The sequence below is a fragment of the Callithrix jacchus genome, chromosome 16 (genome assembly GCF_049354715.1).
Source record: "Callithrix jacchus isolate 240 chromosome 16, calJac240_pri, whole genome shotgun sequence".
Taxonomy (NCBI): domain Eukaryota; kingdom Metazoa; phylum Chordata; class Mammalia; order Primates; family Cebidae; genus Callithrix; species Callithrix jacchus.
This window is the reverse complement of record NC_133517.1, coordinates 52,713,231-52,739,965: the sequence shown is the minus strand read 5'-3', so window position 1 is coordinate 52,739,965 and position 26,735 is coordinate 52,713,231. Positions and strand designations below refer to the sequence as shown.

The 26,735-nt window shown below is 42.3% G+C and overlaps 1 protein-coding gene across 12 annotated transcripts in view; it reads left to right on the top strand.

Annotated features, from left to right (window-relative positions):
• The window catches only part of ZNF16 (zinc finger protein 16), a 60,592-nt gene that overhangs the window by 9,170 nt on the left and 24,687 nt on the right, over window positions 1-26,735 (top strand). For 8 of the 12 annotated variants that reach the window (XM_035276917.3, XM_035276912.2, XM_078352827.1 and 5 more), the window contains one exon: window positions 17,915-18,119. In XM_035276917.3, coding sequence (XP_035132808.1) covers window positions 17,924-18,119 — 196 coding nt within the window. In that variant the 5' untranslated portion in view covers window positions 17,915-17,923. Of the gene's footprint in view, window positions 1-15,109; window positions 15,255-17,914; window positions 18,120-26,735 lie in introns of those variants that run through there. The other 4 variants (XM_078352828.1, XM_008982948.5, XM_078352826.1 and 1 more) reach the window with 4 other exon arrangements.

Here is a 26,735-nt window from a genome sequence, read left to right as displayed (position 1 = left end):
CTCCAGCATCTGTTGTCTCCAGATTTTTTTTTTTTTTTTTTAATTTTTTATTGGATTTTAGGTTTTGGGGTACATGAGCAGAGCATGCAAGACAGTTGCGTAGGTACACACATGGCAGTGTGCTTTGCTTTTCTTCTCCCCTTCACCCACATTTGGCATTTCTCCCCAGGCTATCCCTCCCCACCTCCCCCTCCCTCTGGCCCTCCCCTTTTCCCCCCAATAGACCCCAGTGTTTAGTACTCCCCTTTCTGTGTCCATGTGTTCTCATTTTTCATCACCCGCCTATGAGTGAGAATATGCGGTGTTTCATTTTCTGTTCTTGAGTCAGTTTGCTGAGGATGACATTCTCCAGATTCATCCATGTCCCTACAAACGACACAAACTCATCATTTCTGATTGCTGCATAATATTCCATGGTGTATATGTGCCACATTTTTCCAATCCAGTCTATTATCAATGGGCATTTTGGTTGATTCCAGGTCTTTGCTATTGTAAACAGTGCTGCAATGAACATTCGTGTACATGTGTCCTTATAGTAGAACGATTGATAGTCTTTTGGATATATACCCAGTAATGGGATTGCTGGGTCAAATGGAATTTCTATTTCTAAGGCCTTGAGGAATCGCCACACTGTCTTCCACAATGGTTGAACTAATTTACACTCCCACCAACAGTGTAAAAGTGTTCCTTTTTCTCCACATCCTCTCCAGCATCTGTTGTCTCCAGATTTTTTTTTTTTTTTTTAAATTTTTTATTGGATTTTAGGTTTTGGGGTACATGAGCAGAGCATGCAAGACAGTTGCGTAGGTACACACATGGCAGTGTGCTTTGCTTTTCTTCTCCCCTTCACCCACATTTGGCATTTCTCCCCAGGCTATCCCTCCCCACCTCCCCCTCCCTCTGGCCCTCCCCTTTTCCCCCCAATAGACCCCAGTGTTTAGTACTCCCCTTTCTGTGTCCATGTGTTCTCATTTTTCATCACCCGCCTATGAGTGAGAATATGCGGTGTTTCATTTTCTGTTCTTGAGTCAGTTTGCTGAGGATGACATTCTCCAGATTCATCCATGTCCCTACAAACGACACAAACTCATCATTTCTGATTGCTGCATAATATTCCATGGTGTATATGTGCCACATTTTTCCAATCCAGTCTATTATCAATGGGCATTTTGGTTGATTCCAGGTCTTTGCTATTGTAAACAGTGCTGCAATGAACATTCGTGTACATGTGTCCTTATAGTAGAACGATTGATAGTCTTTTGGATATATACCCAGTAATGGGATTGCTGGGTCAAATGGAATTTCTATTTCTAAGGCCTTGAGGAATCGCCACACTGTCTTCCACAATGGTTGAACTAATTTACACTCCCACCAACAGTGTAAAAGTGTTCCTTTTTCTCCACATCCTCTCCAGCATCTGTTGTCTCCAGATTTTTTAATGATCGCCATTCTAACTGGCGTGAGATGGTATCTCAATGTGGTTTTGATTTGCATCTCTCTGATGACCAGTGACGATGAGCATTTTTTATATGATTGTTGGCCTCATATATGTCTTCTTTCATAAAGTGTCTGTTCGTATCCTTTGCCCACTTTTGAATGGGCTTGTTTGTTTTTTTCCTGTAAATCCGTTTGAGTTCTTTGTAAATTCTGGATATCAGCCCTTTGTCAGATGGGTAGACTGCGAAAATTTTTTCCCATTCTGTTGGTTGCCGATCCACTCTAGTGACTGTTTCTTTTGCCGTGCAGAAGCTGTGGAGTTTGATTAGGTCCCATTTGTCTATTTTGGCTTTTGTTGCCAATGCTTTTGGTGTTTTGTTCATAAAGTCCTTGCCTACTCCTATGTCCTGGATAGTTTTGCCTAGATTTCCTTCTAGGGTTTTTATTGTGCCAGGTCTTATGTTTAAGTCTTTAATCCATCTGGAGTTAATTTTAGTGTAAGGTGTCAGGAAGGGGTCCAGTTTCTGCTTTCTGCACATGGCTAGCCAGTTTTCCCAACACCATTTGTTAAACATGGAATCCTTTCCCCATTGCTTGTTTTTGTCAGGTTTATCAAAGATTGTATAGTTGTATGTATGTTGTGTTGCCTCCGGTGCCTCTGTTTTGTTCCATTGGTCTATATCTCTGTTTTGGTACCAGTACCATGCTGTTTTGATTACTGTAGCCTTGTAGTATAGTTTGAAATCCGGTAGTGTGATGCCCCCCGCTGTGTTCTTTTTGCTTAGAATTGACTTGGCTATGCGGGCTCTCTTTTGGTTCCGTATGAAGTTCACGGTGGTTTTTTCCAGTTCTGTGAAGAAAATCAATGGTAGCTTGATGGGGATAGCATTGATTCTGTAAATTACTTTGGGCAGTATAGCCATTTTTACGATATTAATTCTTCCTAACCATGAACATGGAATGTTTCTCCATCTGTTTGTGTCCTCTCTGATTTCGTTGAGCAGTGGTTTGTAGTTCTCCTTGTAGAGGTCTCTTACGTTCCTTGTGAGTTGTATTCCAAGGTATTTTATTCTTTTTGTAGCAATTGCGAATGGCAGTTCGCTCTTGATTTGGCTTTCTTTAAGTCTGTTATTGGTGTAGACGAATGCTTGTGATTTTTGCACATTGATTTTATATTCTGAGACTTTGCTGAAGTTGCTTATCAGTTTCAGGAGTTTTTGGGCTGAGGTGATGGGGTCTTCTAGGTATACTATCATGTCGTCTGCAAATAGAGACAATTTGGCTTCCACCTTTCCTATTTGAATACCCTTTATTTCTTTTTCTTGCCTGATTGCTCTGGCTAGAACTTCCAGTACTATATTGAATAGGAGTGGTGAAAGAGGGCATCCTTGTCTAGTGCCAGATTTTAAAGGGAATGCTTCCAGTTTTTGCCCATTCAGTATGATATTGGCTGTCGGTTTGTCATAAATAGCTTTTATTACTTTGAGATACGTTCCATTGATACCAAGTTTATTGAGGGTTTTTAGCATAAAGGGCTGTTGAATTTTGTCAAATGCCTTCTCTGCGTCAATTGAGATAATCATGTGGTTTTTGTTTTTGGTTCTGTTTATGTGGTGAATTACGTTGATAGTCTTGCGTATGTTGAACCAGCCTTGCATCCCTGGGATGAATCCTACTTGATCATGATGAGTAAGTTTTTTGATTTGCTGTTGCAATCGGCTTGCCAATATTTTATTGAAGATTTTTGCATCTATGTTCATCATGGATATTGGCCTGAAGTTTTCTTTTCTCGTTGGGTCTCTGCCGGGTTTTGGTATCAGGATGATGTTGGTCTCATAAAATGATTTGGGAAGGATTCCCTCTTTTTGGATTGTTTGAAATAGTTTTAGAAGGAATGGTACCAGCTCCTCTTTGTGTGTCTGGTAGAATTCGGCTGTGAACCCGTCTGGACCTGGGGTTTTTTTGTGTGGTAGGCTCTTAATTGCTGCCTCGACTTCTGACCTTGTTATTGGTCTATTCATAGTTTCAGCTTCCTCCTGGTTTAGGCTTGGGAGGACACAGGAGTCCAGGAATTTATCCATTTCTTCCAGGTTTACTAGTTTATGTGCATAGAGTTGTTTGTAATATTCTCTGATGATGGTTTGAATTTCTGTGGAATCTGTGGTGATTTCCCCTTTATCATTTTTTATTGCATCTATTTGGTTGTTCTCTCTTTTATTTTTAATCAATCTGGCTAGTGGTCTGTCTATTTTGTTGATCTTTTCAAAAAACCAGCTCTTGGATTTATTGATTTTTTGAAGGGTTTTTCGTGTCTCAATCTCCTTCAGTTCAGCTCTGATCTTAGTTATTTCTTGTCTTCTGCTGGGTTTTGAGTTTTTTTGATCTTGCTCCTCTAGCTCTTTCAATTTTGACGATAGGGTGTCAATTTTGGATCTCTCCATTCTCCTCATATGGGCACTTATTGCTATATACTTTCCTCTAGAGACTGCTTTAAATGTGTCCCAGAGGTTCTGGCACGTTGTGTCTTCGTTCTCATTGGTTTCGAAGAACTTCTTTATTTCTGCCTTCATTTCGTTGTTTATCCAGTCAACATTCAAGAGCCAGTTGTTCAGTTTCCATGAAGCTGTGCGGTTCTGGGTCGGTTTCTGAATTCTGAGTTCTAACTTGATTGCACTATGGTCTGAGAGGCTGTTTGTTATGATTTCAGTTGTTTTGCATTTGTTGAGCAGTGCTTTACTTCCAATTATGTGGTCAATTTTAGAGTAGGTGTGATGTGGTGCTGAGAAGAATGTGTATTCTGTGGATTTGGGGTGGAGAGTTCTGTAAATGTCTATCAGGTTTGCTTGCTCCAGGTCTGAGTTCAAGCTCTGGATATCCTTGTTGATTTTCTGTCTGGTTGATCTGTCTAGTATTGACAGTGGAGTGTTAAAGTCTCCCACTATTATTGTGTGGGAGTCTAAGTCTCTTTGTAGGTCATTGAGAACTTGCCTTATATATCTGGCTGCTCCTGCATTGGGTCTATAAATGTTTAGGATCGTTAGCTCTTTTTGTTGTATCGATCCTTTTACTATTATGTAATGGCCTTCTTTGTCTCTTTTGATCTTTGTTGCTTTAAGGTCTATTTTATCAGAGATGAGAATTGCAACTCCTGCTTTTTTTTGCTCTCCATTTGCTTGGTAAATCTTTCTCCATCCCTTTATTTTGAGCCTTTGTGTATCCTTGCATGTGAGATGGGTTTCCTGGATACAGCACACTGATGGGTTTTGGATTTTTATCCAATTTTCCAGTCTGTGTCTTTTGATTGGTGCATTTAGTCCATTTACATTTAGGGTTAATATTATGTCTCCAGATTTTTTAATGATCACCATTCTAACTGGCGTGAGATGGTATCTCAATGTGGTTTTGATTTGCATCTCTCTCATGACCAGTGACAATGAGCATTTTTTCATATGATTGTTCGCCTCATATATGTCTTCTTTCGTAAAGTATCTGTTCATATCCTTTGCCCACTTTTGAATGGGCTTGTTTGTTTTTTTCCTGTAAATCCATTTGAGTTCTTTGTAAATTCTGGATATCAGCCCTTTGTCAGATGGGTAAACTGCAAAAATTTTTTCCCATTCTGTTGGTTGCCGATCCACTCTAGTGACTGTTTCTTTTGCCGTGCAGAAGCTGTGGAGTTTGATTAGGTCCCATTTGTCTATTTTGGCTTTTGTTGCCAATGCTTTTGGTGTTTTGTTCATGAAGTGCTTGCCTACTCCTATGTCCTGGATAGTTTTGCCTAGATTTCCTTCTAGGGTTTTTATGATGCCAGGTCTTATGTTTAAGTCTTTAATCCATCTGGAGTTAATTTTAGTGTAAGGTGTCAGGAAGGGGTCCAGTTTCTGCTTTCTGCACATGGCTAGCCAGTTTTCCCAACACCATTTGTTAAACATGGAATCCTTTCCCCCTTGCTTGTTTTTGTCAGGTTTATCAAAGATTGTATAGTTGTATGTATGTTGTGTTGCCTCCGGTGCCTCTGTTTTGTTCCATTGGTCTATATCTCTGTTTTGGTACCAGTACCATGCTGTTTTGATTACTGTAGCCTTGTAGTATAGTTTGAAATCCGGTAGTGTGATGCCCCCCGCTGTGTTCTTTTTGCTTAGAATTGACTTGGCTATGCGGGCTCTCTTTTGGTTCCGTATGAAGTTCACGGTGGTTTTTTCCAGTTCTGTGAAGAAAATCAATGGTAGCTTGATGGGGATAGCATTGATTCTGTAAATTACTTTGGGCAGTATAGCCATTTTTACGATATTAATTCTTCCTAACCATGAACATGGAATGTTTCTCCATCTGTTTGTGTCCTCTCTGATTTCGTTGAGCAGTGGTTTGTAGTTCTTTTTGTAGAGGTCTCTTACGTTCCTTGTGAGTTGTATTCCAAGGTATTTTATTCTTTTTGTAGCAATTGCGAATGGCAGTTCGCTCTTGATTTGGCTTTCTTTAAGTCTGTTATTGGTGTAGACGAATGCTTGTGATTTTTGCACATTGATTTTATATTCTGAGACTTTGCTGAAGTTGCTTATCAGTTTCAGGAGTTTTTGGGCTGAGGTGATGGGGTCTTCTAGGTATACTATCATGTCGTCTGCAAATAGAGACAATTTGGCTTCCACCTTTCCTATTTGAATACCCTTTATTTCTTTTTCTTGCCTGATTGCTCTGGCTAGAACTTCCAGTACTATATTGAATAGGAGTGGTGAAAGAGGGCATCCTTGTCTAGTGCCAGATTTTAAAGGGAATGCTTCCAGTTTTTGCCCATTCAGTATGATATTGGCTGTCGGTTTGTCATAAATAGCTTTTATTACTTTGAGATACGTTCCATTGATACCAAGTTTATTGAGGGTTTTTAGCATAAAGGGCTGTTGAATTTTGTCAAATGCCTTCTCTGCGTCAATTGAGATAATCATGTGGTTTTTGTTTTTGGTTCTGTTTATGTGGTGAATTACGTTGATAGTCTTGCGTATGTTGAACCAGCCTTGCATCCCTGGGATGAATCCTACTTGATCATGATGAGTAAGTTTTTTGATTTGCTGTTGCAATCGGCTTGCCAATATTTTATTGAAGATTTTTGCATCTATGTTCATCATGGATATTGGCCTGAAGTTTTCTTTTCTCGTTGGGTCTCTGCCGGGTTTTGGTATCAGGATGATGTTGGTCTCATAAAATGATTTGGGAAGGATTCCCTCTTTTTGGATTGTTTGAAATAGTTTTAGAAGGAATGGTACCAGCTCCTCTTTGTGTGTCTGGTAGAATTCGGCTGTGAACCCGTCTGGACCTGGGGTTTTTTTGTGTGGTAGGCTCTTAATTGCTGCCTCGACTTCTGACCTTGTTATTGGTCTATTCATAGTTTCAGCTTCCTCCTGGTTTAGGCTTGGGAGGACACAGGAGTCCAGGAATTTATCCATTTCTTCCAGGTTTACTAGTTTATGTGCATAGAGTTGTTTGTAATATTCTCTGATGATGGTTTGAATTTCTGTGGAATCTGTGGTGATTTCCCCTTTATCATTTTTTATTGCATCTATTTGGTTGTTCTCTCTTTTATTTTTAATCAATCTGGCTAGTGGTCTGTCTATTTTGTTGATCTTTTCAAAAAACCAGCTCTTGGATTTATTGATTTTTTGAAGGGTTTTTCGTGTCTCAATCTCCTTCAGTTCAGCTCTGATCTTAGTTATTTCTTGTCTTCTGCTGGGTTTTGAGTTTTTTTGATCTTGCTCCTCTAGCTCTTTCAATTTTGACGATAGGGTGTCAATTTTGGATCTCTCCATTCTCCTCATATGGGCACTTATTGCTATATACTTTCCTCTAGAGACTGCTTTAAATGTGTCCCAGAGGTTCTGGCACGTTGTGTCTTCGTTCTCATTGGTTTCGAAGAACTTCTTTATTTCTGCCTTCATTTCGTTGTTTATCCAGTCAACATTCAAGAGCCAGTTGTTCAGTTTCCATGAAGCTGTGCGGTTCTGGGTCGGTTTCTGAATTCTGAGTTCTAACTTGATTGCACTATGGTCTGAGAGGCTGTTTGTTATGATTTCAGTTGTTTTGCATTTGTTGAGCAGTGCTTTACTTCCAATTATGTGGTCAATTTTAGAGTAGGTGTGATGTGGTGCTGAGAAGAATGTGTATTCTGTGGATTTGGGGTGGAGAGTTCTGTAAATGTCTATCAGGTTTGCTTGCTCCAGGTCTGAGTTCAAGCTCTGGATATCCTTGTTGATTTTCTGTCTGGTTGATCTGTCTAGTATTGACAGTGGAGTGTTAAAGTCTCCCACTATTATTGTGTGGGAGTCTAAGTCTCTTTGTAGGTCATTGAGAACTTGCCTTATATATCTGGCTGCTCCTGCATTGGGTCTATAAATGTTTAGGATCGTTAGCTCTTTTTGTTGTATCGATCCTTTTACTATTATGTAATGGCCTTCTTTGTCTCTTTTGATCTTTGTTGCTTTAAGGTCTATTTTATCAGAGATGAGAATTGCAACTCCTGCTTTTTTTTGCTCTCCATTTGCTTGGTAAATCTTTCTCCATCCCTTTATTTTGAGCCTTTGTGTATCCTTGCATGTGAGATGGGTTTCCTGGATACAGCACACTGATGGGTTTTGGATTTTTATCCAATTTTCCAGTCTGTGTCTTTTGATTGGTGCATTTAGTCCATTTACATTTAGGGTTAATATTATGTCTCCAGATTTTTTAATGATCACCATTCTAACTGGCGTGAGATGGTATCTCAATGTGGTTTTGATTTGCATCTCTCTCATGACCAGTGACAATGAGCATTTTTTCATATGATTGTTCGCCTCATATATGTCTTCTTTCGTAAAGTATCTGTTCATATCCTTTGCCCACTTTTGAATGGGCTTGTTTGTTTTTTTCCTGTAAATCCATTTGAGTTCTTTGTAAATTCTGGATATCAGCCCTTTGTCAGATGGGTAAACTGCAAAAATTTTTTCCCATTCTGTTGGTTGCCGATCCACTCTAGTGACTGTTTCTTTTGCCGTGCAGAAGCTGTGGAGTTTGATTAGGTCCCATTTGTCTATTTTGGCTTTTGTTGCCAATGCTTTTGGTGTTTTGTTCATGAAGTGCTTGCCTACTCCTATGTCCTGGATAGTTTTGCCTAGATTTCCTTCTAGGGTTTTTATGATGCCAGGTCTTATGTTTAAGTCTTTAATCCATCTGGAGTTAATTTTAGTGTAAGGTGTCAGGAAGGGGTCCAGTTTCTGCTTTCTGCACATGGCTAGCCAGTTTTCCCAACACCATTTGTTAAACATGGAATCCTTTCCCCCTTGCTTGTTTTTGTCAGGTTTATCAAAGATTGTATAGTTGTAGATATGTTGTGTTGCCTCTGGTGCCTCTGTTTTGTTCCATTGGTCTATATCTCTGTTTTGGTACCAGTACCATGCTGTTTTGATTACTGTAGCCTTGTAGTATAGTTTGAAATTCGGTAGTGTGATGCTCCCCGCTGTGTTCTTTTTGCTTAGAATTGACTTGGCTATGCGGGCTCTCTTTTGGTTCCATATGAAGTTCATGGTGGTTTTTTCCAGTTCTGTGAAGAAAGTCAGTGGTAGCTTGATGGGGATAGCGTTGATTCTGTAAATTACTTTGGGCAGTATAGCCATTTTCATGATATTAATTCTTCCTAACCATGAAAATGGAATGTTTCTCCATCTGTTTGTGTCCTCTCTGATTTCGTTGAGCAGCGGTTTGTAGTTCTCCTTGAAGAGGTCCCTTACATTCCTTGTGAGTTGTATTCCAAGGTATTTTATTCTTTTTGTAGCAATTGTGAATGGCAGTTCGCTCTTGATTTGGCTTTCTTTAAGTCTGTTATTGGTGTACACGAATGCTTGTGATTTTTGCACATTGATTTTATATCCTGAGACTTTGCTGAAGTTGCTTATCAGTTTCAGGAGTTTTTGGGCTGAGGTGATGGGGTCTTCTAGGTATACTATCATGTCGTCTGCAAATAGAGACAATTTGGCTTCCTCCTTTCCTATTTGAATACCCTTTATTTCTCTTTCTTGCCTGATTGCTCTGGCTAGAACTTCCAGAAGTATATTGAATAGGAGTGGTGAAACAGGGCATCCTTGTCTAGTGCCAGATTTCAAAGGGAATGCTTCCAGTTTTTGCCCATTCAGTATGATATTGGCTGTTGGTTTGTCATAAAGAGCTTTTATTACTTTGAGATATGTTCCATCGATACCGAGTTTATTGAGGGTTTATAGCATAAAGGACTGTTGAATTTTGTCAAATGCCTTTTCTGCGTCAATTGAGATAATCATGTGGTTTTTGTTTTTGGTTCTGTTTATGTGGTGAATTACGTTTATAGACTTGCGTATGTTGAACCAGCCTTGCATCTCCGGGATGAATCCTACTTGATCATGGTGAATAAGTTTCTTGTTGGGTCTCTGCTGGGTTTTGGTATCAGAATGATGTTGGTCTCATAAAATGATTTGGGAAGTATTCCCTCTTTTTGGATTGTTTGAAATAGTTTTAGAAGGAATGGTACCAGCTCCTCTTTGTGTGTCTGGTAGAATTCGGCTGTGAACCCGTCTGGACCTGGGGTTTTTTTGTGTGGTAGGCTCTTAATTGCTGCCTCGACTTCTGACCTTGTTATTGGTCTATTCATAGTTTCAGCTTCCTCCTGGTGTAGGCTTGGGAGGATGCAGGAGTCCAGGAATTTGTCCATTTCTTCTAGGTTTACTAGTTTATGTGCATAAAGTTGTTTGTAATATTCTCTGATGATGGTTTCAATTTGTGTGGAATCTGTGGTGATTTCCCCTTTATCATTTTTTATTGCATCTATTTGGTTGTTCTCTCTTTTATTTTTAATCAATCTGGCTAGTGGTCTGTCTATTTTGTTGATCTTTTCAAAAAACCAGCTCTTGGATTTATTGATTTTTTGAAGGGTTTTTCGTGTCTCAATCTCCTTCAGTTCAGCTCTGATCTTAGTTATTTCTTGTCTTCTGCTGGGTTTTGAGTTTTTTTGATCTTGCTCCTCTAGCTCTTTCAATTTTGACGATAGGGTGTCAATTTTGGATCTCTCCATGCTCCTCATATGGGCACTTATTGCTATATACTTTCCTTTAGAGACTGCTTTAAATGTGTCCCAGAGGTTCTGACATGTTGTGTCTTCATTCTCATTGGTTTCGAAGAACTTCTTTATTTTTGCCTTCATTTCATTGTTTACCCAGTCAACATTCAAGAGCCAGTTGTTCAGTTTCCATGAAGCTGTGCGGTTCTGGGTTGGTTTCTGTATTCTGAGTTCTAACTTGATTGCACTATGGTCTGAGAGGCTGTTTGTTATAATTTCAGTTGTTTTGCATTTGCTGAGCCGTGCTTTACTTCCAATTATGTGGTCAATTTTAGAGTAGGTGTGATGTGGTGCTGAGAAGAATGTATATTCTGTGGATTTGGGGTGGAGAGTTCTGTAAATGTCTATCAGGTTTGCTTGCTCCAAGTCTGAGTTCAAGCTCTGGATATCCTTGTTGATTTTCTGTCTGGTTGATCTGTCTAATATTGACAGTGGAGTGTTAAAGTCTCCCACTATTATTGTGTGGGAGTCTAAGTCTCTTTGTAGGTCATTGAGAACTTGCCTTATATATCTGGCTGCTCCTGCATTGGGTCTATAAATGTTTAGGATCGTTAGCTCTTTTTGTTGTATCGATCCTTTTACTATTATGTAATGGCCTTCTTTGTCTCTTTTGATCTTTGTTGCTTTAAGGTCTATTTTATCAGAGATGAGAATTGCAACTCCTGCTTTTTTTTGCTCTCCATTTGCTTGGTAAATCTTTCTCCATCCCTTTATTTTGAGCCTTTGTGTATCCTTGCATGTGAGATGGGATTCCTGCATACAGCACACTGATGGGTTTTGCATTTTTATCCAATTTTCCAGTCTGTGTCTTTTGATTGGTGCATTTAGTCCATTTACATTTAGGGTTAATATTGTTATGTGTGAATTTGATACTGCCATTTTGATGCTAAGTGGCTATTTTGCCTGTTAGTTGTTGTAGATTCTTCATTATGTTGATGCTCTTTAGCATTTAGTGTGATTTTGGAATGGCTGGTACTGGTTTTTCCTTTCTATGTGTAGTGCCTCTTTTAGGAGCTCTTGTAAAGCAGGCCTGGTGGTGACAAAATCTCTGAGTACTTGCTTGTTCGCAAAGGATTTTATTTTTCCTTCACTTCTGAAGCTCAGTTTGGCTGGATATGAAATTCTGGGTTGAAAGTTCTTTTCTTTAAGAATGTTGAGTATTGGCCCCCACTCTCTTCTGGCTTGTAGTGTTTCTGCCGAGAGATCTGCTGTGAGTCTGATGGGCTTCCCTTTGTGGGTGACCGGACCTTTCTCTCTGGCTGCCCTTAGTATTCTCTCCTTTATTTCAACCTTGTTGAATCTGACGATTATGTGCATTGGGGTTGCTCTTCTTGCGGAATATCTTTGTGGTGTTCTCTGTATTTCCTGCAATTGAGTGTTGGCCTGTCTTGCTAGGTGGGGGAAATTTTCCTGGATGATGTCCTGAAGAGTATTTTCCAGCTTGGATTCATTCTCTTCGTCCCCTTCTGGCACACCTATCAAATGTAGGTTAGGTCTTTTCACATAGACCCACATTTCTTGGAGACTTTGTTCATTCCTTTTTGCGCTTTTTTCTCTGATCTTGGTTTCTCATTTTATTTCATTGAGTTGATCTTCGACTTCAGATATTCTTTCTTCTGCTTTGTCAATTCGGCTATTGAAACTTGTGCATGCTCCACGACGTTCTCGTATTGTGTTTTTCAGCTCCTTTAATTCATTCATATTCCTTTCTAAGTTATCCATTCTTGTCATCATTTCCTCAAATCTTTTTTCATATCTTTTTTCAAGGTAGTTTCTTTGCATTGATTTAATACATGTTCTTTTAGCTCACAAAAGTTTCTCATTATCCACCTTCTGAAGTCTAATTCCATCATTTCATCACAGTCATTCTCCATCCAGCTTTGTTCCCTTGCTGGTGAGGAGTTTTGGTCCTTTCTAGGAGGCGAGGTGTTCTGGTTTTGGGTGTTTTCCTCGTTTTTGCACTGGTTTCTTCCCATTTTTGTGGATTTATCCACTTGTCATCTGCATAGTTGCTGACTTTTCGATTGGGTCTCTGAGTGGACACCCAGATTGTTGATGATGAGGTATTTCTGTTACTTGGTTTTCCTTCTACCAGTCTAGCCCCTTCACTGTACGACTGCTGAGGTCCACTCCAGGCCCTGCTTATCTGGGGTGCACCTATAGCAGCTGCAGAACAGTGAGGGATGCTACCAGTTTCTTTTTCTGCTATCTTTGTCCCAGGATGATGCCTGCCAAATGTCAGTCTTGGGATATAGAGGGGTCAGGGAGCTGCTTGAGGAGACAGTCTGTACTTTATAAGAGCTCAATTGTTGAGCTGTGAGCTCTGTTGTTCATTCAGGGCTGTTAGGCTGCTATGTTTGATCCTGCTGCAACACAGCTCATTAAAAAACCCTTTTTTTCTCAAATGCTCTGTCTTCAGGGGTTGGGACTTTAATTTTGGATGTCCTTTGAGGTGTCCTGCCCAGCTAGGAGGCAGTCTGGTCACTTTTTGCCTGCCGAGGCTCCGCCCTGTTGTTGTGAGGTTTGCCGTGTTTCTACAGGCTCTGCTCTGCTGCTGCGGTCTGCACCACGGGCTACGCCCTGCGGTGCAGTCTCTCTGTTGTAGCGGGTTGCCTCGGCAATGGCAGGCTGCGTCAGCAGTGGGCGTGTATCTCAGTAGGGGCGGGTTGCCTCGGCAACGGCAGGCTGTGTCAGCAGTGGCCGTGTATCTCAGTAGGGGCCGGTTGCCTCGGTAATGGTGGATGCCCCTACTTCACGGAGCGTCTCAGGGACTGACTCCACGGGGAGCGTTTGGAATCACCGTTTTGTCCGTCCCACTATGCTACCCCAAACGCTGTGTCCCTGCAATCCCCGGGGTGGCCCACTGTCCACATCCCGTACAGTCTCAAGTTCAGCTCTCTCAAGTCTCATGTTGCTGGTTCAACAGGGCACCCGGACAAGCAAGCGCGCCCTGTGGGGAGTGCTGGGTAGGGCCAGCCGCCGCCACCCCGGCTGCCAGCTTCGCCAGGCTGAGCCTCTGCCTGGCGTCCCTCGTCTCCTTTATACTTGGGAATTTCCCCGTTTTGTGGGCAACAAAGATCAGTCTGAAAATGCAGCTTCGACTCACCTCTCCACAGATTGACTGAGAGCTTCAATCCTAGGTTGTTCTCACAGCACCATCTTGAGTCCTCCCAACTGGAAATAAAAAATTTTAAAAAATAAACATAAGTTCCAATTTCAGGCCATCTCTTTGTGAATACATATGACTGTACACTTTCAGAAAAAGGTATGTCACATCTTGAATGCTTTATTGCTTAGAAATTGTAGGGTCCAATCCTACAGGATCCTGTGAGCCCCTCTTCTGGTGCAGAGAAGAGAAACTGTGGAAATAAAGACACAAGACACAGAGATGGAGAGAAAAAGAGTTTGGGCCCAGGAGTCCACTGCCAACCAAAGCGCAGAGTCCGGCAGTGTCCACACACTTTTTTATTGAGTACAAAGCTGCGGGCAAGGTAGGTAGGGTGAGACATTGGTGGTCAGTGATAGGGTCAAGTACATCACATGAGGGCCCAGGACTTTCAAGTAGCTGAGATGAGGTAAGAACCATAATGTGTCAGTGCTTTTTCCATACTTGCCAAGAAAGAGCAAAGACATTTATATTTATGTTACTTTTACTGATTATATCTTCTAAGAAAAAGAGAAAGCAGGTGCAGAAGCGGAACATGAAAGTGGACGTGGAATGTGACCCCTGAAGCACAGCATCACATAGAGACAATTAAGCCCCCAGATGTCTACCACAAGAGCTTGGGGGAGCAGAGTTTTCTCCGAACTCCTCTGGGGAGGGAGACATCTTGGATGTCTCCTTCCATAGCTGTCTAAACAGCGGGTGCTTTCCCATCACTGGCGTTGCCACACAGCCAATGTGCCCTCCAGTAGCCCTTACACAGGCATGACAGAGGGCTTAAAGCATCCCATCTTTTCTTAGGGTCACTTCTTTCAAAATGTCACCTTAGGTTCACACTTAGAAACTGAGAGGCATTAGTAAAATATTATGCTGGGTATATATATATACCTGGGCTCAAGCTATCTGCCCACCTCGGCCTTCCACGTGCTGGAATCACAGGCATGGGCCTCTGCATCCAGCCTTATTTGTATTCTTTATGTTCAAGTGTACAATTCATTTCTGTATTATAAATGATCCATGCACAATCACACAAAAACGTATTAGCTACTGAAGGAATTTGAATTCTATTTATCTATCGAATCACTTATTGATTGAAGGATTCAGCTCTTCCAAAAAACGTATCCTTACGTTTTTATCAAGCTACAATCTGTTCAGATTCTGGGGACCTGTGTATTAAAATCTCCCACAACAGTTTAGCTCATTATCGCTGCATTTCTAACAGAAATTTGTCGCCTTGTTCAGTGCACGGGTCTACTCTGATAAAGAGGAACAGAAGGGTCTCTGGGCTCAGGATTAGCGGAAACAGGTCTGGGGCTGAACCACAGAGTCGCCCGGCCTCCAGTTGTCTAGAGAGACTACGCTGTCCCAGATAGAATGAGCCGCCGGCCGGAAGTTGAGGCGGGACTTCCTGGGGGATCAGCCGGCCTCGGGTGAGAAGCCTTCGTGCTGCGGTGATGTCTCTCTTCCAAGCGCGACCCCTTGAGGACGTGAGTTGGTTCTGTGAAGCTCCACGCTTAGGACCGCGCGTCCGGTTTGTCCTCAATGGTTGGGGGCCCGGGGGCCCCTTAGGGTTCATACGGGGTGGGCGGCGAGACTGGATCTCCTGGGCGGGGGCGGAGGCGCGCGGTGGGGTTGTGGGGCGGGGCAGGGGCCGCTCGGCCTGGGCCGCGGGTCGGAGCCTCGTGGGTGGCCTCCGGGAGAGGGCTTTCCAGGGAGGGCCCTGGGTAGGGTCCAGGAGCCAGGACTCCGCCCGCAGACTGGCGGCGTTCAAGTTCAGGCGGAGTGACGGGGCAGCAGTGACATGGGGTGGATCCCGGGGCGTGGGAGACAGAGTGGGTTCCTGGTCTTCGATGCGAAGTCTGAGATGCATAGAGCAGAGTTGGGGGAGAAAGGGTGTTTCTCTCGGCCTCAGATGTCCCCTGCCCAGTCAGTAGTGGAGTCACTCCCCATATGGAGCAGGTACTCTGGGGAGGAAGGAGAGTTTGGACTCGTTCTCCCGCCAAGGGTGAAGGTGCTGAGGGATCGGCCAGGGCCCATCCTGTTGCTGCTTGCTGTGGGGAGGGTGGCGGCTGGCTCTTGCAGTTGCCTGTCTCCTCAAGAGCAGCCTTTAGCCAGGAGACTCCGCTTCCAAGTTTGTTCAAGCTGTTGGGCGAATCTTTTTTCCTTGGGGTTGGTCCACAGAAGTGTTGGCTGTTTGCCTGAGTGGCCCTTAGCTCTCCGAGGTCCTTCCATGTGGCCCTGTCAGATCCTTCTCAGGCTTTTAAGGGGTCATTTGATTAGATTGTGTGCACAGGGTAATTCACGCCCGTAACCTTAATTCCCTCTGCAAAGCCCCTTTTGGCACGTAGTGTAACATAAGGACAAGTTCCAGGGATATGGACACGGGGGAGAGGGAGCGTTTATTCTGTGGGCTGATAGTCAAGATCCCACACATAATGAAGTGAGAAAAATAAGGTGTGAAACAATAGCATAGTTGGGTGTGTGTGTGTATTTATATATACATGTGTGTATATACATGCTGTGTAAGCCTAGATTAATTTGGAAGGGTACACTAGAAACAAGAGAAACTAAGTGGCTGTTTGGGTGTTTTTTCACCATAAATCCTTTTTTACCTTTTAAATTTTGAGCCATGTGACTATGCCCCCATTCAGAAAGAATGAGAATTTAAAGTATTTTTAGACAAAATGAACTAAATAAATATTGCAGATTATTACATCTCCCCTTGTATGGGGAGAGGCTTCCCTCGTGGTAACTGGGCATCTGCACTGTAAGGGCAGGTAGATGCAGTCACTGAGGGCCTTGTCACCCCCACCCCCCATGTTTGCTGCTCTGTTTCTGCTGCCACGTGGTAGACACCTTAGTGCTCTGCCTGCTTTGAATCTCATCTCACACCATTCCTCTGAGCACCCAGCCAGGTTAATCTTGAGATGTTTTGTTAGTTTTGTTTCTCCTGATATAGAAATGTGGCCAATGCTTCACCTTCATCTGGCAGCCAAGCTCACTTATCATCTGTCCACAGTGACCATCACTGTGAGCTCTGTTCATATCTCTGCCTTCTCCCTCAAGCTTTTTCCCTACACTTGTCCTTTGACCTTTTCACCCAGACCACTAGCTGCGCACTCCTCCTTGATGATGATCTGAGTCCAGGTGCACTATCCAACCCTTCTTTCTTCCCCACATAGCCTATGGGTGACACCTACCATCACTTTGACTCCCTGCACCATCCTTCTGGCACCTTTCTTCAGATCCCCTTTGCAGATCCCCTTGACCACACCCTCACTCTCAGCTGGTCCCATGAGGGCAGAGGAGTCAATGTCAGTACAATGTGAATGAAGAGCCGAGGTGTGTCAGTTCTCCCAATGGGCCCCTGGGCAGGATATGGTGCATTTACACGGGGTAGTCAGTAACTTGGTCCATGTGAGGAGCCCATCATGCCTCCACATGGGAGTGTCTTATCTCCTGCTCAGAGAGAGGTTAGGACTGGAGATGAGCCTAAGTTTGTGAGTCTTAACAGGGTGTTGATGCCTTAAGGCTGGACATAATCACCAAGGAAGTTGGTGTCAGTACAGAAGTGAACACTGGGGTGCTAATGTGAAATGGGGAATGAGAGGCTAGGAGGGAGTAGCTGGTGCACTGGGAGAACGTCCCAGGCAAGTAAAGATGGGAATACCTGCTGTGGATGCTGCCAGGATGGTGCATCTCAGACAGAATTGACCACTAGGATTGGTAGGCATTGATGCATAATGACTACAAGTGGGTCTGCAGCACAGGCTGCCCCTGGCTGCTCAACCTGTGGAGGTGCTGTTCTCCCACTCTAGTTGGGTCTGGCATGCCCAGCTTCAGAGCATTGTGAATGTCAGCAATATGGAATGAGAAGAGTGGGCCCCCAGCAGGATACAGATCCTGTGGGGGTTGCCCTCCTATCAGGGCAGGCCTGTGCCCTGTTAGCCCACTTTGCCTTAGGGTCAGCAGCTTACCCCTTTGTACGTGTGGCCCTAGCTTGTGAGTCTGTGTCTCCATGGCTGACTCCCTCTTTTTGGGTTCAGGATCAGGGAACATAGCATCAGCCCCTGAGACCTGACAGCACCAGGCCCTCTTCAGGTCTTGGGCTATAGTAGTGGAGGAAGAGACCTGTTCCTTATGGGAGGATGAATCCCTGGAGCTAGCCTGAGTGTTTACTTACCTGTGTTCTTTCTGGTCTTCAGGTCCCAGTCATGCCCAGCCTCAGAACTCGCTATGAGGAGGCAGAGATGGAGCTCTCAGCTCCAGGACCATCCCCTTGGACCCCAGCAGCCCATGCCCGTGTGAGTGATGCTCCTGCTGTGACCCACTCTGGATCTGCAGTCTGTAGTCCCCTCTGCTGTGGTGATACTGAGCCGGAAACCATCTGCCCTCACTACCAGCAGCCAGGTACTTTAAGAACATTTCCCCACTCCTGCCCTTATTCTGGGGAAATGATGTCCATAGAACCTTGTGCTTACCTCTAGGAGGCATCTGTGTCATAATAGGTGGGGAGGGTGAGAGGGGTACTCATTGACTTAAGGAGCCAAGGCTGGATGTCAGCAAGGAAGTTGACCTGGCCTGGCCCCTGGCACCTTGAGCAGAGGCCTGTGATTTCCCCACTTGACACAAAGAGGCACAACATGATGGCCTCTGGGGTGCTTTGATTTGCCCTGTAGTCCTGACCCCTTCCCAGTTCAATAACCAGGCTAGTGGCAGCCCCCTCCCCTCAGGACCGTACCCTAGTCCTGGCCTTTTACTATGGTTACCTATACAGTTAGCCATCTGAAGCCTAGGAAGAAAAGCTGAGGAGTTTCTTGTGTGAAAATAAAGGCATTCCAAATGCACCCTTGGACTGGGTGTGGTGGCTCATACCTGTAATCCAAGCACTTTGGGAGGCCAAGGCAGGAGGATTGTATGAGGCCTGGAGTTCAGGACCAGCCTGTATAACATGGTATGATCCTGTCTCTACTAAAAAATTAAGAAAGTCTGGGTGTAGTGGCTCATGCCTATAATCCCAGCACTTTGGGAGGCCAAGCTGGGTGGATTGCTTGAGGCCAAGAGTTTGAGACCAGCCTTGCCAACATGGCAAAACCCTGTCTCTACTAAAAGTACAAAAATTAGCCAGGTGTGGTGACACGTACCTGTAATCCCAGGTACTCGGGAGGCTGAGGCATGAGAATCACTTGAACCTGGTAGGTGGGGGTTGCAGTGAGCTGAGATCATGCCACTGCACTCTAGCCTGTGAAACTGGAGTGAGTCTCTGTCTCAAAAAGAAAAAAAAAAGCACCGTTTTATACTGGTGAATCCAGGAAGTCACATGCATACCCATGCATGAATGTGTGCTCAGAAAACCCCAGTTAAGACCATAAGCTTTCTTCTCTGGCTAATCTCTAGGTTAAGTGAAGGCAATAAACTCAGAAAGAGTTCTAAACAGTGTTTAAAAAGTACCCTAACACACAGTCAATCCACAAAGACTGAGAGAAGTGTTTTAATTTTTCCCTTGACATTCAAAGAAATCAAAGTTTGACAGTGTTCAACTGTCAAAACACTAGTTGAACAAAAGCTGAGGAAAAAGACTTCAGTGACTGTACTCGAAAGATTCGGCTTTGCAAAAATAGTTTGATTAAGTAACTAAATGAACATATGACTCCAGTCTTCAACAATCAAAAACAGCAAAGTCTGGGGTAGGGGTACCACATTTTAATATTCAGATGTGCAGTTTTTATTTATTTATTTATTTTTAAATTTTAAGTTCAGGGGTACATGTGCAGAATTGTTATACACGTAAACTTGTGTCGAGGGGTTTGTGGTACAGATTATTTAATCACTCAGATATTAAACCGAGTACCCATTCATGTTTTTCCTGATCTTCTCCCTCTTCCCACCCTCCACCCTTCAATAGGCCCCAGTATGTGTTGTTCCCCTGTGTGGCCATGTGTTCTCATCATTTAGCTTCCGCTTATAAGTGAGAACATGCAGAATTTGGCTTTCTGTTTCTGGATTAGTTTGCTAAGGATAATGGCCTCCAGCTACATCCATGTCCCTGCAAAGGACATGATCTCATTCTTTTCTATGGCTGCAGACTATTCCATAGTGTATATGTACCACATTTTTTAAATCAAAGATCTAAAGGCAGAAATACCATTCAACCCAGCAGTCCCATTACTGAGTGTATGCCCAAATGAATATATATCACTCTATTATAAAGATATGTGGTTACATTTATATTTAATTCTTCTAGGTAGTCCCTGAGCTACTGGCCACTTCATCAGAATAATTTTAATAAATTCTTGCTTTTCGCTAGTTAATATCCAAAATATATGTTTATGTGGAATTGACATCATACATAAATTCTTGGAATTTGTATCTAGTTTTTCAGAAGATAGATACGAGTTAATAGAATTCTGTATGACTTTTTCTGTACAAACGGCCTTTGTTACTAGAAGAGAAAATTAAATTGTATCAAGAACTCTCATTAGCTTAACATGTTTACAAATATCTGATTATAAAATTATTAATTTTTAACACAACTGCTTTTTATTTTTATTTTTTAGGAAGGGAGGAAGGGAGGAAGGCAGGAAGGGAGGAAAGGAGGAAGGGAGGGAGGAAGGAAGGGAGGGAGGGAGGGAGGGAGGGAGGGAGAGAAGGGAAGGAAGGAAATCAAGCAATGAGAGAGACATTGCCGACCTGGATCTAGAGGTCTACAAGTTGATTTCTTTTTTTTCTTTTTTTGAGAGAAGGAAAGAAAAAAAGGAATGAAGGAGAGGAAGAAAGAGGAAGAAGAAGAGGGAGAGAGAATGGAAATGTTGCTTTATTCTAAAAAAAATGGGTATTAATAATGGCCAATCAATGTTTCATTTAAACCTATGAGTAGGTGTGATGTGGTATTGACAAGAATGTATATTTTGTGTATTTAAAGTGAAGAGCTCTATAAATATTAAGTTTACTTGTTCCGGATCTGAGTTCGAGTTCTTGATATCCTTATTAATTTTTTGTCTCATTGAGTCTAAGTCTCTATATATCTCGGTGTTAGAATCCTTAGCTCTTGTTGTTGCATTGATCCTTTTACCACTATTTCTTTGTTGCTTTAAAATCTATTTTATCAGATATGAGAATTGCAACTCCTGCTTTTTATTTATTTATTTTTGCTCTCCATTTGGTTGGTAAATCTTTCTCCATCCCTTTGTTTTGAGTCTTTGTGTATCCTTGCATGTGAAACGGGTCTGGATGTAACATGTTGTTGGGTTTTGGTTGTGTCTTTTGATTGGGGGATTTAGTCGATTTAAATTTAGGGTTACTGCCATTTGATGTTAACTGGCTGTTTGATCTATTCATTGATGAAAATACTTCTTTATGTTGGTGCTGTTTACTTTTTGGTATATTTTTAGTAAGGCTAATACTGGTTGTTTCTTTCTGTGTGTAATGCCTCTTTCAGAAGCTCTTGTAAAGCAGTCCTGGTGGTAATAAAATCTCTGAGTACTTGCTTGTTCATAAAATATTTTATTTATTTATTTATTTATTTATTTTGAGACCGAGTTTCGCTCTTGTTACCCAGGCTGGAGTGCAATGGCGCAATCTCGGCTCACCGCAACCTCTGCCTCCTGGGCTCAGGCAATTCTCCTGCCTCAGCCTCCTGAGTAGCTGGGATTACAGGCATGCGCCACCATGCCCAGCTAATTTTTTGTATTTTTAGTAGAGATGGGGTTTCACCATGTTGACCTGGATGGTCTCGATCTCTTGACCTTGTGATCCACCCGCCTTGGCCTCCCAAAGTGCTGGGATTACAGGCGTGAGCCACCCATAAAAGATTTTATTTTTCCTTCAGTTGTGAAGCTTAGTTTGGCTGGATATGAAATTCTGGGCTGAAGGTTCTGTTCTTTGAGGATGTTGAATATTGGCCCCCACTCTCTTCTGGCTTGTAGAGTTTCTGCTGTAAGTCTGATAGGCTTGCCTTTGTGGGTAACCTGAACTTTCTCTCTGGCTGCCCTTAGTATTTTCTCCTTTGTTTCAACCCTAGTGAATCTAACGATTATGTGCCTTGGGGTTGCTCTTCTTGAGGAATATCTTTGTGGTGTTCTCTCTATTACCTGGGGTTGAATACTGACCTGCTTCGCTAGTTCAGGAAAATTTTCCTGAATAATATCCTGAAGGGTATTTTCCAACTTGGATTCATTCTCTCCGTCGCATTCAGGTACACGTATCAAACGTAAATTTAGTCTTTTCACATAGTCCCACATTTCTTGGAGACTTTGCTCATTCCTTTTTATCCTTTTATCTCTAATCTTGTCTTCTTGTTTTCTTTCATTAAGTTGGACTTTGACCTCTGTTATCCTTTCTTCTGCTTGAACAATTCGAGTGTTTAAACCTGTGCATACTTCTCAGAGTTCCTGTATTGTATTCTTCAGTCCCATTAATTCACTTATATTCCTCTCTAAGTTGTCTATTCTCAATAGGATTTCGTCAAACCTTTTTTCAAAGTTCCTAGTTTCTTTACGTTGGGCTACAACATGTTCTTTTAACTCACAGAAGTTTCTTATCCATCTTCTGAAGCCTGATTCTGTTAATGGGATGCACTCGTTCTTCATCAAGTCTTGTTCCCTTGTTGATGAGGAACTGTGACCCTCTTTAGAGGGAGAGGCGTTCTGATTTTGAGTATTCTCAGCCTTTTTATGCTGGTTTCTTCCCATCATTGTAAAGTTATCCACCTGTCGTCTTTGTAATTACCAACTTTCAAATTAGGTCTCTGAGTGGACGTCCAAGTTGTTAATTCCCAGGGCCGAAATATGAGCAACCCACTGCGCTGGCCAAAACAGTGGCGTTAAGACTGATCGTGCTTTTCTGCCTGGGAATCTCCAGTCTGGCTTCCTTCTTGAGTTGGTAATAGGCGACTCTGCCTTCCCAGAGCTCCAAACCTCGGTCAGAAGGGGAACCAGTCCCGTTTACTCTGCACTGAGAGCTGCCGCGCCGAGGTACCGGCGAAACCGCTGTGCCGGCCACAAGAGTTGCACTGGCAACCTGTGGAGCTCCTCTACTGGGAATCTTCTGCTCCGTGAGCAACCAAAATTTGAAAGTGTGGCATCCTCTCGTTCTCTGAGCTTTCACTGGGACCTGCAATCCTGAGATGTTAGTGATCAGACATCTTGGATCGTTCTCCAGATGTGCAGTTTTTAACAAAATAAAAATCATGAAGCATACAAAGAAGCAAGAAAATATGTCCCATTCAAAGGAAAAAAGTAAACTGACAGAAAGTGTCCCAGAGAAAGCACACACATTGGACTTAACTAGATAAAAACTTTAAATCAGCTGTCTCAAATATGCTCAAAGAGCTAAAAGAAACCATAGAGAACTATAATAACCAGGAAAATGATGTGTGAACAAATGAAAATATCAAAAAAGAAATACAAATTGTAAAAGAAATACAGAAAATCTGGAACTAAAAGTATAATAAAACAAAGTGGAAATTTTGCTAGAGAGTTTCAGCAGATTTGAGCAGGGAGATACATCTGCAAACTTAAAGATAAGACAATTGGAATCATTAAGTTTGAGGAGAGAAAAAAATCCAAGAAAAGTGAACTTAATAAACTATGGGACACCGTCAAGTAGACCAACATGCATAGTATGGGTGTTCAAAAAAGAAAAGAGTAGAGAAGGGAATGAAAATAATATTTAAAGAAATAATGGCTGAATGTATTCCAGATGTGATGAAAGACATGTCTACATATGTGAGAAATTCAGTGAACTGAATAGAGTTGGTTTAAAGAGATCCACACCAGGTCTCTTTCTAATCAAATTGTTGAAAGACAAACCAGGATTCTTGAAAGCAGCAAGAGAGAAGGGATGTATCCTGAACAAGGGCTTCTCAGTAATATTTCTAGCCAATTTTTCGTCAGAACTCATGGAAGTCAAAAGGCAGTGGGATGGCTTAAACTCCTAAGAGGTGGGGAAAAAAACCCTGTCTACTAAGAATTCTGTTATCTAGCAAAATTATTCTTCAAAAGGAAGGAGAAATTAAAACATATCCAGACAGATAAGAGCTGAGGAAGCTTGTTACAGATAGACTGCCCTACAAGAAATGCTAAAAGGAGTCCCAAAGGTTGAAATGAAAGAACACTAGACAGGGACTCAAAGCCATACAAAAATAAAGACCTCCAGTAAAGGTAACTAACTACATAGGTAAGTATAAAAGTTAGTATCCCTGTTTTTGGTTTGTAAATCCACTTTGTATTGGATTGGTGCAAAAGTAATTGTGGTTTTTGCCATTGTATATTTCCTATGTCATTTAAAGGACAAATAGATAAAAGGTCTGCATTATAAGTCTATGTTTTTTACCCCACCATGTATAAAGATGTAATCAATGATGACAACAACATAAAGGGGGTAGCAGCTGTAGAGAAGCAGAGATTTTATATGTTTTTGAGGCTAAATTGGTATAAATTGTTTTAGGATGTTAGAACATTTATTGCAGTCGTTGTAACCAGTAAGAAAATATCTTACAGATAGGCTAGGGACAGTGGCTCATGCCTATAATCCCAGCACTTTGGGAGGCCAAGGCAGGTGGATCACCTGAGGTCAGGATTTTGAGACTAGCCCGACCAACATGGCAAAACCCCGTCTTTACTAAAAATACAAAAATTAGCTGGGCGTGGTGGTGAGCACCTGTAATCCCAGCTACTTGGGATGCTAGGCAGGAGAATCACAGGAACCCAGGAGGCAGAGGCTGTAGTAAGCCGAGATTGTGCCACTGCACTCTGGCCTGGATAACAGAGCAAAACTCCATTAAAAAATAATCCCACGCTTATAATCCCAGCGCTTTGGGAGGCCGAGGTGGGTGGATCATGAGATCAAGAGATCGAGATCATCCGGGTCAACAAGGTGAAACCCCATCTCTACTAAAAATACAAAAATTAGCTAGGCATGGTGGTGCGTGCCTGTAGTCCCAGCTACTTGGGAGGCTGAGGCAGGAGAATTGCTTGAACCCAGAAGGTGGAGGTTGTGGTGAGCTGAGATCGCGCCATTGCACTCCAGCCTGAGTAACGAGAGGGAAACTCCGTCTCAAAAAAAAAAGATTAAAAACGAACACAAGAAGTAAGGCAAGAATTAAAATGGTACACTACAAAAAAGGTAATACACAAGAATACAGCAGCAGAGGAATTGAGGAACAAAAATGTAAAAGATATATCAGAAACAACAAAATGGCAGAAAGTCCTTCCTTTTCAGTAATTACTTAACATGTAAACTCTCCAGTCAAAAGGCAAATATTGACAGACTGTGTAAGAAAGCATGGTCCAACTGTATGCCACAAGAAGCTTTAGATTCAGGCTGGGGGCGGTGGCTCAAGCCTGTAATCCCAGCACTTTGGGAGGCCGTGGCGGGTGGATCATGAGGTCAAGAGATCGAGACCATCCTGGTCAACATGGTGAAACCCCGTCTCTACTAAAAATACAAAAAATTAGCTGGGCATGGTGGTGCGTGCCTGTAATCCCAGCTACTCAGGAGGCCGAGGCAGGAGAATTGCCTGAACCCAGGAGGTGGAGGTTACTCCAGCCTGGGTAACAAGAGTGAAACTCTGTCTCAAGAAAAAAAAAAAAAGCTTTAGATTCAAAGATACAAATAAGTTTAAAGTGAAAGGTGGAAAAAATATTCCATGTAGAGAATAACCAAAAGAGAGTTGGTGTGACTATACTAACATTAGACAAAAGAGACCGCAAAGAAGGACTGTTGTATATATTTATAAAAGGGAAGATTCATCCAGAAGATACTGCAATTATAAGTAGATACACATAAAAAAGGGCTCCAAACTATCTGAAGCAGACAGAGAGAGACTGGAAGGGAGAAATAGATAGCTCTATGGTAATAGATACTTCGGTACTATACTTTGAAAAGTGGATAGAACATCTAGACAGAAGATCATTAAGCAAATAGGGGACTTGAATAGCACTATAAACCAACTAGACCTAATGAACATTGCTACGGTCTGAATGTTTGTGCCTCACCCCACCCCTCCATTTATATCTTGAAATCTTATCCCCAGTGTATTGTTATTAAGGGGTGGGGTCTTTGGCTGGTTACTAGGTGATGAGAGCAGAGCCCCATGAATGGGATTATACCCTTATAAGAGGCCTGAGGGAGCTTCTTAGCCTCTTTTCTTGCCCTTCTACCATGTGAATACACATGGAAGGCAATACCTAGGAGGAACAAGCTGTCATCAGGCAGTGAATCCCCTGTCACCTTGATCTGAACTTCACAACCTCCAGAACTGTGAGCAGCAAATTTCTGTTGTTTATAAATAACCCAGTCTAATGTATCTTGTTATAGTAGCCCAAATGGGTGAAGACAGAAGTATATACAAATTCAGAAAAGAAGATAAACATTTTTCTCAAGTGACATGTAACGCAAACTATATGTTAGACTACAGAATAAGTCTCAATAAATTTAAAAAGATTGAAATTATACAAAGTGTCTTTTCTTACCAGGAACAGTGGGGAAACTGGAAAGTATACAAATGTATGGAAATAAAGCAACCAGTGGGTCAAAGAAGAAATCAATTAGTCAATACCTACAGACGAATGAAAATTTAACATGCTAAAACTTATGGGATGCAGTGAAGGCAGTGTAAAAAGGGAAATTTATAGCAGTAAACACTTCGTTAAAAAGGAAGAAAGAGGCCAGGTGTGATTGGGAGGCTGAGGTGGGTTGTTTGCTTGAGCCCAGGAGTTCAGGACCAGCCTGGGCATCATGGTTGAGACCCTGTCTCTACTAAGAATACAAAAAATTAGCCAGGCATGGTGGTTTGTGCTCATAGTCCTAGCTACTTGTAAGGCTGAGGTAGGACAATCACCTAGGCTCAGGAAGTAGAGGTTGCAGTGAGCTGAAATCATGCCACTGCATTCCAGCTTGGTCAATGGGAGTGAGACCCTGTCTCGGCGGGGGGGGGGGGGAATAAAGGAAGAAAGATATAAATCAGTAGCCTAACTTTACACCTTAAAGGACTATAAAAAGCAAACAAAGTTCAAAGCTAGCAGA